The sequence below is a fragment of the Lepisosteus oculatus genome, chromosome 3, assembly GCF_040954835.1.
Source record: "Lepisosteus oculatus isolate fLepOcu1 chromosome 3, fLepOcu1.hap2, whole genome shotgun sequence".
NCBI lineage: Eukaryota > Metazoa > Chordata > Actinopteri > Semionotiformes > Lepisosteidae > Lepisosteus > Lepisosteus oculatus.
In genome coordinates this window covers 16585646-16597868 of record NC_090698.1, presented here as the reverse complement: position 1 = coordinate 16597868, position 12223 = coordinate 16585646, and the positions used below count along the sequence as shown (strand labels likewise).

General features: G+C 37.7%; 1 protein-coding gene across 2 annotated transcripts in view; it reads left to right on the top strand.

Moving 5' to 3' along the window:
- The first annotated feature begins 302 nt into the window (after positions 1–302).
- rai14 (retinoic acid induced 14) overlaps positions 303–12223 on the top strand; it is a 67558-nt gene continuing 55637 nt past the window's right edge. For both annotated transcript variants that reach the window (XM_015340250.2, XM_015340249.2), the window contains exons 1-2: positions 303–548; positions 1231–1301. In XM_015340250.2, the coding sequence (XP_015195736.2) occupies positions 1266–1301 (36 nt within the window). In that variant the 5' untranslated portion in view covers positions 303–548; positions 1231–1265. The remainder of the gene's footprint in view (positions 549–1230; positions 1302–12223) is intronic.

Genomic DNA, 12223 nt, shown 5'->3' with positions numbered 1-12223 from the left:
AGGCTAATTAGATACTTGAGCAAAACACTGTTAGACTTGCAAATGAATGAAGCTGCTCTGACTGACTACCTTCAGCTTTTCGTAACGCTTCAAAGCCTTGACTCATTCAGAAACAAAAATAATAAATAAAACTCTTGTTGCACCACTTCTTTGGAAACAAACTTTGGAGTGTGTGTGTGTGTGTCACAGCGTTGCCCGGGGGCGAGGCGGCTGAGCGGCCAGACCCGTGGACAGCAGTACACCAACACCGCCTGACTGAGCCGCCGCTTTTGCAAAAAAGTCGGCTGTGACGAGGGCAGGGGTGACGTCACCCTTTCAACCCAGGGAAACAATCAGAGCGCCCGAGCACTTTCGCAGGCCACTGAATGGGCTGAGCGGACTTAATACATGCGAGAGCGCTTGTCGGTGCTCCCCGAGCTCAGAGGAAAAAAAAGATTGTTTCATTATTATTTTTAAGCCTCTCTTTCTCCTCTTCTTTTATTTTACTCGGGTGAAACTTGGGAACTGTTCAACAGGTTGGCTAATAACGCCTCTCAACTTTTTATGTGGTAAGTCTTCAAAACATTTGGCGAAGTTAAAACATTTTTGAGCGCAGAGCTCGCTGGCTTGACGAATGAGAGACCAGAGGCTGTAGAGGAATGAATAGGGGTTTTGTTTTCGCGGAGCCGGACAGTGCTGGACAGACGGTCATAGAAAAACATAACCTTCACCCCCTTTTAAAAAAGTACATGTGTTTTATTGTCCGGATGGCTCTGTTAAAGTGAAAAGATTGCCAAGTAAAAAATATAAAGGGAGAGTGTACTAAAGCCGTAGAGAGCCTTTTTGTCATGTAATTTGGAGGAAATATGCTGACTACGAAGAGACGTCGCTGCAGATGTGTTTCTATCACAAAAGAAAATTAATTGAAGCAAGGTGAAATTTGAATCTAGATAAGATTTATTGTGGTTAAAACATTTTAGCACGTGTAGGAAAAATATAGAGAGAGAGACCGTCATGCTGGTTACTTTAGACTAACAAAACGAAGAAACTAGCAAATGAACATTTTACGTTTGTTCATCTTTATTAAAAGAGCATAACGGTAATGCCGGTCTTCAATGGGGGCGCATGTGTTGAACAGTATCACTTGTTTGGTCTGCTATGACCGCTTGGGAGAGCACATTACGCCCAGAATGTGTTTTTTCTTTTAAGAGGAGGAGCACTCAAATTGACGATTGTACTTCATTCACACAGGCTTTGTTGACTTCTGTGAAACTGCATGTACAAAAATGAAGAGCCTTAAAGCAAAGTTCAGGAAGAGTGATGTAAGTACAGTTTTTTGTTTCCCGCTGCATGGTTTTGTGCTCACTGTATCTGGCAGAGTTGTCTGTGTTGAGGAACGAGGCGGATGGAAACTGGCCTTGACTCCTGCAAGTTGGAGCCAGGGAAAATGTAATTCTCTGTGATTTCTATTCTGCATGCCAGCACCAGCCACAGCAGTGTAATACAGAACATCTTAATTTCAAGGCTTATGTTTAATAGCATCGCTTGACCCTGTAGATCATGGTGTTAGAAACATCCTGAATTGCCCTGCCTTTTTGAATGTTATGCGTTATGTTTATTGCATAAATGATTTGTTTGGTTCACCATTGGTAAGAAATGCATCTGGATGTCGGTTCAGATTATATCTCGTAAGGGGGAATGTTGAACTTGGCCTGACCACAGTGCACCACATGGTTGAGACTCAAAAGCAGGTAGGTGAAAAGTGAAGTCCTTTCGGATTGAGCTGCAGTACCCAAGTCTGTAGGTTTTGTGATTTCTATAAATTCAACTGAAGCAAGACAACACTGTTGGAATCTTTTTTTTTTCTTTTTTGGTTGCATGGTCCTTCCTGGTATTGATTGTTTTAGAGAAAAAAAAAACAGATAAGCTTCAGGAGGGGCACCAATGGACCGGGGATTAAGTGTTCAAACATATTGCATCCTTCAAATGCAAGGACCTGCTTTTATGGACACGGAGATATTTAGCTTCAAGGAGTGTGGTGGCAAAATGGGTCCTCCTTCTTGGACAATAACGTTGAAAAAGAGCTGACCAGCCTAATGATGACCAAATTTGAGCTAGTTGTTCATCTAAGTGGTTGGGGTAGAGACAGGGAGGTTTTTTGTTTCCTGGTTTAAGCTAGGATGGAATCACAACTTTGACCCTTTTAACATCTGCAAATTACAAACCCTGTTCTAAAGGTAGCCTCCCATTGGGTAGGGTCAAGTAGAAAGTCCATGAACAGGATTTGCGATTTTACAGTTCACTGGGGAGTCAATTATTTAATTGAATCCCTGCGTGAGCTATTTAAGTCCTAAAAAAACATTGTTTCACTGCAAATAAACTGGAGGATTCCATTTACAGTATGAGTGGGACACTGCTTCTAAATCTACAGTATGTCTGTTTATGTACTAACACAAAAGGCACAACTTGTTTGGACAAGTGCTTTTCATCCTAACAAAGGATCCTAACACACTTTTGCAATCCTAATCCAGTTCATCCATTCATCAGTGCTTCTGCAGAACTTTTCCAGTCTTTACCTCCACTGGTCTTGGTATTGATGCGCTCTACCAAGCTACAATAATGTTTTAATATACTAGTCATAAAATGGCACTGGGACATTCAAAGGATAAATCCAAGTTAGTCTGTTGTTTTTTAAAGGATGACTTGCTGGGTGGTAAAGTATGAACATTCTGTGTTTAGACACTCCCTGGCTTGATCCTTGCACTTTTGTACTACAGGCATTATGCTTTTTTCACCATAGGTCCTTGGGTCATTGTGAGTCGCGGAGTCTTTAATTCTTCTGAGTGTGTGCAAAACTATGGAAGGGGGACTCCTCCCATCAGGGAACTGAGTTTGTTGTGGACCACACAGAAATGTATTAAAGCAAGGGACGGCCTCTTAGGTTTTATTCTGCATTTTCAAAAATAAGATGTGTTCACTGAGTAAAAGTGGGTCCTTTTGTATTTCTGTCCATTGGCAATATCACTAATTGGAGCCAGAACAAGCATTCCAATGAAAACACCTCTTTTAATACAACTGCTTCCACTTGCCCATTCTGCTTTTTCTCCCTTCAGTTATTTTGAGTTCTGTGGTTTCCCTGCACATTCTTTAGATCCTTTTTTAATGTGATTTCAGCAAGTATTTGTAAGCTAGTCTTTATGTTTGGCAGTGATGTAAACTGTTGTTGAATAGAGTTTGAAAACCCATAGTGTTTCCTGGACCTCTGGCAAATTTAGCACAGAAAACAATAGCCGTCCAAGCGCAGAGTTTCATCCTACATGCATGTAGCAGTAGTAAAGCTGAGGCATTTCTCAAGAATGTGAGGTGATACAATCAAACTACTGTACATCTCTGTCGATCCAAGAAATCTGTGTAAAGCACCTTTCCAGGTCTGCATTAGAAGACGCATTCCATAGTTAACCAAGATTTTTGAAAACTGAGGAGACGTCTTAATGTTTCTTGTTTTTCAGCCAGGTTTATTGTTTGAGCTTTTTGGAGTTGCCAATTATTTAAATTACCCCTGTGCAATTTAAGATCATCATTTGTTAACCATTTCACCTTTAATTCCGAGACATAGATGCCACCAAAGGAAGGGATAAGAATCGTGTAAGCTGTCTTATGAAAGGTGCACTGTCAGAACCATCCCCTTCTTAATCACTTTCCGAGTCACACGACATATATACAAGAATTAGCAGTGATTGAGAAGTGATGTTGAAAGAAATGGGACAATACAGCAAAGAGGTTACTGTTACTGTAAACTCAACATATCGTTGCTGACACAAGTCCATGTAGCCATGATGACTTCTTTGTACAATGTGAGGCTTTGCTTGAAGAGCTGAAACCACAGTAAACTAATGATAGCCCAAACTCGAACCAGCGATGACTTGTCTGCTGCATGGGTTCTTTTTTAACATGTTATCAAAGTTTTAAATGATTGTTCCAGAAACAGCTACTGTATAAGACCTGCAGGAGAATAGTCCTGTGTGCTTAAATCTGCTCAACTCTTACAGTAGTCTAGCAATTTATGTATTTTATAGATAAAAATAAAACTATTTCTCAACAGAGAATATTTCTATATACTTTATGCATCAGGTTAGAGACAAAGAGTGTTAGCTGCTCCTTTTTTATTTATTAGATACTGTATGGATAAAGTTACCTGCTAAGGCTTCTAGCACAATTTGCTTTGTTAGATTTGAAAGGTAAATTAAATATTTAAATATTACAGCCTGGGAATTTAAGATTAGACACCTTTTATATTGAAAAGGCCTAACTATTAAATGTGTTTTGCATGTTTTTCTTACACAACATTTTCATCTTTCTCACAGAATTCAGCCTAAATCTCAAAATTAATGGAATTATTTTGTGTACCAGAAAACAACATGGTTGGATTCTGGTCTGAGTAAAGCACACATTATGTCAATTTCTTTAGGTATCAAGGCATGAGTAAGGTCAGAAAAAGCTTAAAAATTAGGTCATTTGTCCCATCTAGCGAACACATCTTCTCAGCCATCCTGCTGAAGGTGGTACCATCACTCCTTTCAAAGCTTGACTGAATGAAATCCTCAGACCAGTTAGGTACTGGAAGAGCAGATAAACTAAATGGGCCAAATGGCCTAGTCATGTTGAAGTTTCTGTTCTAAAATTGCTCTGTATTTGTTTTACTAGATAAACAATAACAAGTTTCACTCTGTGCAAAACACCTTAATTGTCCTGTTTAATGGTCATTAAGGAGGGTGTAGTGGATACATTGTTATTCCTGGTGATTTTACAAAATATTTTTTTTGTTTTTGCTCATTTGCTGTAAAGCATATACAACAAATCTCACAGTGGAGATACTCATCCTTATATCTTTATTTTACAAAATGAACTTGAAAAACCCTGTGATGTCAGTGATATAGTCAAAAGCTCCTTATCAGATTTCCCTGAAGAGAAAATGCTTTGGTGCCACATTAGCAAAGTATTTTGGTAGAGCCTTATCCTTTCCTTGCCTTGAAAACAGGTGCTGTTGGGTGATAATGCTTCAATCTTTGATAGCCAGAGTATCCGTATAATCCAGTCTATGCCACCCCTAGAGGAGTCACTCTGAGCTACACAATTTCAGCACTGATTTTGAAAACATGCAGGTGGTGGAGTCAATTGTAGAAGTGGGCTTTATTCCTTCCACCGACTGTGGATTAAAAAATAATATAAATGCGACGCAGAGGCATTTTGGATTAAATCATAAATGTTCTACTGTACATTGACATTGGGAGTTTCCAGAAACTCTGAGGAAGTGACTCGTTTCCACTAGAATGACTCTTCATGCTAGGCATTAAGTCACAAGACGGAGAAGAAGGGAGTTGCCTTCACATGTGTCTACAGCACATAAAGTTACGTTAATAAGTATTTCTGTACTGTATGTTAAATCTAAGCCCTTAATAAATAGAATAGATTTGAGAACAAAGGCAGAGAATTAAAAACATATAGGACATGTGGCTGTTTTGCAACTGCTACATACACTGCTACTGGTAAAGTGTAGACTACAGCATACAGTGATGCCGGTAAACACCTTGTGTGCATACATGTATTAGAGTCTTTGACTATTCACTGATTCACTTGAATCTCATGTAACTATAGTGCTGTACCTCATTCATACTCAGAATCTCTGAAACCAGATACAGTACTGTGGTTAAAAGTACATTGAATTAATATTTTCTGTGTAATTACTAAGAAAAAAAATGGGGTTTAACTGTTTCTTTTATTGTCATAATGGTTTTATGATGGAAGCTCTGGAGTTCAATGTGTGTGCTATTTGCCATTATGTATTGGGGTCACTGGGTGTGGTGAGGGGAATTGACACAAGCCAGATCTCCTTGTTTTTGTCTCTCTTGTGTGGGTTGATGCTTTCTTCATGTTTCTTAGCTGTAAGGGACAGGTAAGGTAACTACCTCATTGCTCATCATACAGAGTCATCAGAGATGTTTTTCTTGTGGGATTCACAGCTATGCTTGTTATAATAATAAGCTTTACGTTTAATGTGTATTCAAAGTCTGTTATGGATTGCTTGTAGGTTTAGACAGCAGAAGTACACAGATTTATGTTTGTGTGAATATTGATGTCAGAAGTGTGGAGCTGCATGGAGTGAGTTGCTGTACAGATTAAATCACACCCTGTCTCTTGCACAGTGAGCTCCCAACACAGTTAAAGTGAAGTACCGCTTTACCACTGTGTACAGAGCGCAGATTGATAGTGCTCAAGTAGTCAGCTGTGGTTAGGAGAAGGGTAAGGTTAGTTAATTTTGTGAACATTTTCTTCCTACATTAAAATGAAAAGTAAATGAAGGAAGGTGAGAAAAATGCCAGATGTTATTGGGAAATACCTGTTTAAAGGTCTTTGTAAACAAGACAGTAAGATGTGACACATACAGTCTTAGATTTCTCAAGTTTCTTCTAAGAGGTTGTTGTTTTATTTAAATAGTGTTGATGATGCAATAATTTAGCTTAATCATATAGTGATGACTGTATGACGGTTGTCTAACCATGATCCTGATTAGAATATAAAACATTTACTCACCTTCAAGCTGACCATAACCATCAGGTTTGGGGTTCGGAATTGTTGATTTGCTTGGTTGGCTGAATCTTTAAAGCTCATATGTGCTTATGTATCTGTAGATGAACGTTTGTTTCCTAGTGTGAGGCTAGCAGGGTGTTTCTGATGTAGATGATGTAGTTTTTCATGTCTGTTATTACCCAGCAAAAGTAAAAGAACACAAATGGACCCTCTGCCTAATTTACTTTTGTATAGCTGGTCTTATAAGTAATACGTTTCTGTTTGTCTTTTCTGTCAAAGCAGAGCAGACAAGCATACCAAGGCATGGATCTCATTCAGAGCTTCCTGAATAGCTCATATTCTTTGAGTAAATAAATCGTAGTTTATTCTAAAGTCTTGGCAGACTACTGATTTAAGTGTCATAACCTTGAAATTCATTACTTACTGTAGACCTACACCTTGAGACACAAGAGACAGAGAGACAGTTTAAATCCGTGGGCGTGTGGGAAACTTTTCTGTTTCAAGACTACAGATTATCTGTAATATTATGTTGAGAATAAAGTGAGGAGTCTGGCTGTTTTAGAGGAATTGTGTAAACCAGTTGTGAAATTAAGCAAATCCGCCCCCACAGAATTATTTCCGAGAGCTCTATTGTTCAAACATCAATTTGTAATAAAACAGTGAGGGGAACTAAAACATAATACATAATACAAGAGAAAAAGTGCAGTTCTTCCAAATATTTATCAAAAAATCTATTTACTCTTCCTTTGCTGCCTTGTCTAATCAAATTAAATTATTTTTTAGGCTTTTTAGGAGAGCTGAAAGCTACAGCACTTTGACGTCCATGATTGACTTAAATTTTTAGCTTGAATCGTGAATTAAATAAAACAATACAGAGAAGCAAAAGATGTAAATCTCGATACGCCCAATATAAGCTGTCCTAGTTCTCTCTACTGAATATGGACGGATATTTCGATTATTCGGGAATGCTACATGAGCAAAGTGAGCCTTGAAACTTGATACTGGTAAGAATATGGTACCTTGATCCAATTTTGTTGTATTTCCAAGCTCCAAATGGATTGCTGTATTATAGATCTTAGTAGCTGTTTCCAGTACAAAAAAGTGTAATCCAAGGATAAGACCACACACCAGAAACGTTAATGGTAGTGTGAGACCATGTGTTATTCTAATAGGATAACTATTTAAAACTTTATGAACATTCTTCTTGCCCTCATAAAAGCTGTCTTTGTTACACTGAGAGTGTTTTACAACTTCTTAGATTTACTCATACAACACAAATTTGTGCTTTATTAATACCAACATTGCAGTAAATGTTTTTTATTAGCTTGTGCCTATACTCCTGATGGGTGCTATATGTACAGATTGACATACAGAGTGGTGCAGTTTATAAGATACTCTTGCCTTTTGGAGTGTTAAAATGACGGTTTCTGTGTGATTAACAGAGGCAATCCATTTAAATAATTATCATTTGTTTGTCAGGTCACAGAAGTCCGTCTCTTAAATGTTAAAAAAAATGAGTGACTTTACTTAATTGTTGAATGCTTCTTATGTGCCATTCGCCTTCGATTTGAAAGACCTATATCAGCTGTCAAAGGTCATTGTGACAAAACTGGGGAAAACAAAATGTAGTTTTGCTTTCCATCAAAATCTGTGGATACATTTCTTTAGCAAGAGAATATTTTAAAATACAAATCATTTAAATAGACTGTGTCGGTCTGAAATATCTTTTCCCTTTTGGAACCCAGAAACACATTTGACCATTGGTTTAATTTGCAAAAGCATCCCTCCCAGTTGAATAATCATATTGTAGTACAGTATGTTACTCTGTCTGGAAAGAAAATAAGAAGCTTCTTACCGTCTATAAAACCAATTTCTTTATGAACTTAAACAAGGTAGTGTTGAATTAAAGTGGATAGGAGTTATAGAAGGCCTATGCCCCATAATAAAGGAATGTTATTACTTTGCTCTTAATCATTTGTTGGCTTTTCCAGTAAGGTTAGCTCACTTTGTCAGCAGAGCTCTCTGGGCTCTGACATGGCTGTGGTGATGTATAACACTACTCCAAAACAGTGGATTTAGGGCCCAACCTGAAATCAGCAGTGCAAAGATAAAATAAATCCTAACAATTTATCAGTTTACATAGAGATTAAAGCTTTCTGCCAAACCGAGAACCTGAGTTATATCAGATTAGGCAGTAATTTAAGCATGCTATCCAATTTGAACACAGTGTCCTGTAGCAATACGAGTAACAAATTCCAGGCTGTCTTTGCTTTATAAACTTGAACAATATTTCATGGTATTTGAATAGGATTTAAGACAGATTCACTTCAGTCAACTATACCTCTAAAAAGTTGTTTTCAAGTTTTATTTGGTTTCAAAACCACCTTTCCAGTTTTTCTTGTAGGTATCAAATTGCAACTGTGGTGAGGACGGTGGCTCTCGACACTACAGTAGCTTGGTGCAGACAGGAAGTGACCTCGTCTGTGACCTCTTTCCCAAAGGGAAACTAATCATTCATAAAAGAATTTTATAAGAAATACAGAAAGCGACTCGTAACTAAGTCAGAAAAGAAATTTGGGCAAGCAGAGCCCCAGCTTTAGTCTATAAATATTCAGACTAACATGCCTTTTGATTGTACCAATAACGTTCCTCCTCATTTTTTTTCATATGAAAGGGTGGTTAGATGTGTTGTAAAACTCCAGCTGTTCAAAGGTTTTAAAGACAAAAACCGTCTGATGCTGTGCCAGCATTTGTCTCATTTCTCTTATTGATTTTTTTCCCCGCATTTTCTTAGAAAGACTCATATTTCAAGTATGCAGTGTTTGCAGCTCATGTAACTTTGTGGGCATATTTGTGTTCTTTGCCATACCAGGGCTGCTTTTAAATAGAGGTAATCGAGAAGAAATATCCTCTTGATTCTATTTTAGGACATCTTGTGTTAGGGAGCAGTCAGCCTAAATTGAACTGAAATTTGTCACGATGCCAATGTCTCATAGTTTTGTGAAACCTGGGAAAAAGAACGCCAATTAAAATAGTTTTGTAAACCCAGTATATTACTAAGTTGATTTTTACAATGTTAAAAATTGTGCAGTCTTTTTAAATAATAAATGTATCTGTATTAGCTGGTAAATTAAAGTTTGCATTCCTTTTTCTCTCCTTATACTTTTTTTCTTTCCTGATTGAAGGTTGAAAATCTTCAGTTGACTGGTATCGGTCAACAGAATGTTTCTGTCAGCTTAATTCATGAGGTTGAGTTATCTATTTATCTTGTGTCAGCTAACATGGCCCGATGGCAGACACTAAATGATCACTCCCTGGCACCTCGAAATATCCCTCCTGGCCCTTTGGGATTAGGGTGTGATTTTATCATGGGTCCACATCTGCCATGGGCAACCTTCACAAATCACATCTCCCAGAATACTTTTGCATGGCTTCTTGATCTTCTGTTGAGGCCTGCTGTTCAGTTCAGCCCAATAGCCATTTAATGTCTGAAATTCCCAACAAGAGGTGTGACAAATCATCCATGTTCTGCCCTGCAGGATTGTATGTCCAAAAGAATTCTGGACAACATCCTGGAAGCTTCCTTGATTCGGCGAATGTCTGCATTGTTCTTCCTTGACTGCAGGGGGAGGTCTCAAGGTTAATCAGGATGTCCTTGGTGTGAGTGTGTGTGTACTTTCCAGTCATAAGACCTGAGCCCATAATACACAGGGGCGAGTCAGGAATTTCAAGGAACTGCTCTTAACACTTTCTCCTCAGTAAAAAAAAAAATCCAGGATATTGCAAATGCAAACGTGATTGTTTCTAAAAAAAAACATACTTTTTAAGTATGACAAAGGGGTTCAAAAGTGTTAAGAAGACAAAGGTTGCCAGAACTCTTATCAATCTGTAATAGGTATTAAAAGAAAACAAATGTAAAGATTGATTTAAAAAATCTATTTTAACATCATTAAAATCTACTGGATCTATATCAATATTTGTGCTCTAGTAAATAAGTAGCAAATAAAGATGTCCATCTAAAGAGTTAGCAAAATGAGTCAAAATATCATTTAACATCTGTTTTCTAATTGTTTTTCCAATGTATAACTGTCTTTCTGAATGTTGCCCTACACAGCAGTAACTTAAGCTTATTTCTAGTGTCAGATCCTGTCCCAGTCTTGGTGGAATGCTGAGAGACCAATGTATCTTGCATCCTGTTATCCCTTTTCCTTTGGAACCTCTGACATGTACAGTACAGTATCGCCCAACCTTAAGAGGCGTGGTGTACGTTCTGGTCATCCTCTCCGCCTCACAAGCAGTTATAATAATGTTACAAGTAATAAAAAAACGTCTAAAAACTGTTGCAGTATTATGGTGTCATATGCCATCTATATCATCTTAAGTGTCATAGCATATAGTTGCAGTGTATTGCTTGTAAACTCCAGTATTTTTTTCAGATCATTTGTCAGAGGTTGCAGTTCAGTTTTAGACAGTTTAGTTCAAAGGTGTTCTGTGTGGGGTGAGATGCCTTACACTATTACTATGTGTATATTTGAGTCATTACCCTCTTTTTTGCATGACTGAGTGTGAAATAAACAAAGTCTCCAGAAAGGATATTGAAGAAGATATGCTTAAGTGAGCAGTGTGGCTTGTTCTTCAGCACAGGAGACAAGTGAAAAAAAGTGCTGATAAACATGAGAATCTTATATTAAAATATTCTGCTTTGCATGCTTTGTCTGTATAATCTGTATATTTTAGAATGTTTGGTATTTCACTGGGACCAGCTGTGTTAACCTCATGAGAGTATTTAGTGTTTACAGTACTGTAATTAGCAGCATTGATAATTCAGATCTAACATGCTGTGCAACTCTTTATACAATCTTGCATGCATTGCAAGCACATGAACTGTGCTTTTGTTGGATAAATATTGTAAGGTCTTAACAAGTAGAAAGAGAGGACTATCAGTCTGTATGGTAAATATAACTGTTTGACATGCTGAATAAATTGGCACATAAGATGATAATGTCACTTTATTGTGGTTTGTTACTTCCTTGGCACACATTTTCTCTCTGATGATAATTAGAGTGCTTCAAATTATACACTTAAAGACAGCACCCTGTTTCATGCTTATTGTTGGAATATTGTTGGAACTGACTAATCTTTTCTATTTTATTATTAGTTTACTGACAGATTACTGTGATATTGCCTTTGCCCGTTTTCAGCACATTGGTTGTGCTGTGTAATGATCCCAATGCCATATGTGTCTGATTTCATTAGTACAGCAGGGTGTAATATTACATAATTCCAGTTTAAGCACAAAATGCATCTTAAATGTATATTGTAGCCCTCTGCAGCACTCTCATTCGCCAGCAACTTTTATGACTGAGAACAACTTTATGCACAGTCAACCTACCACATGTAATGTGGTAATTACTTATGTTCAGTGACTGTAAATTGGGCAAGTGTGTCTGGGATTAGAAGGGGTTAAGGCAGGTTAACACCAGTGTTTAGCTTGCTTGGCCTCTCTGTTTTGCATAGAAACTAGTGGTGTGAATGGGGAGGATGGTTGGAGTACAAGTTGGTGTTATCTGAGCTCCGAGGCAGTGATTAGATACTAATGCATGGTTGAAGATAATAATAATAATAATAATAATAATAATAATAATAATTGCTTACA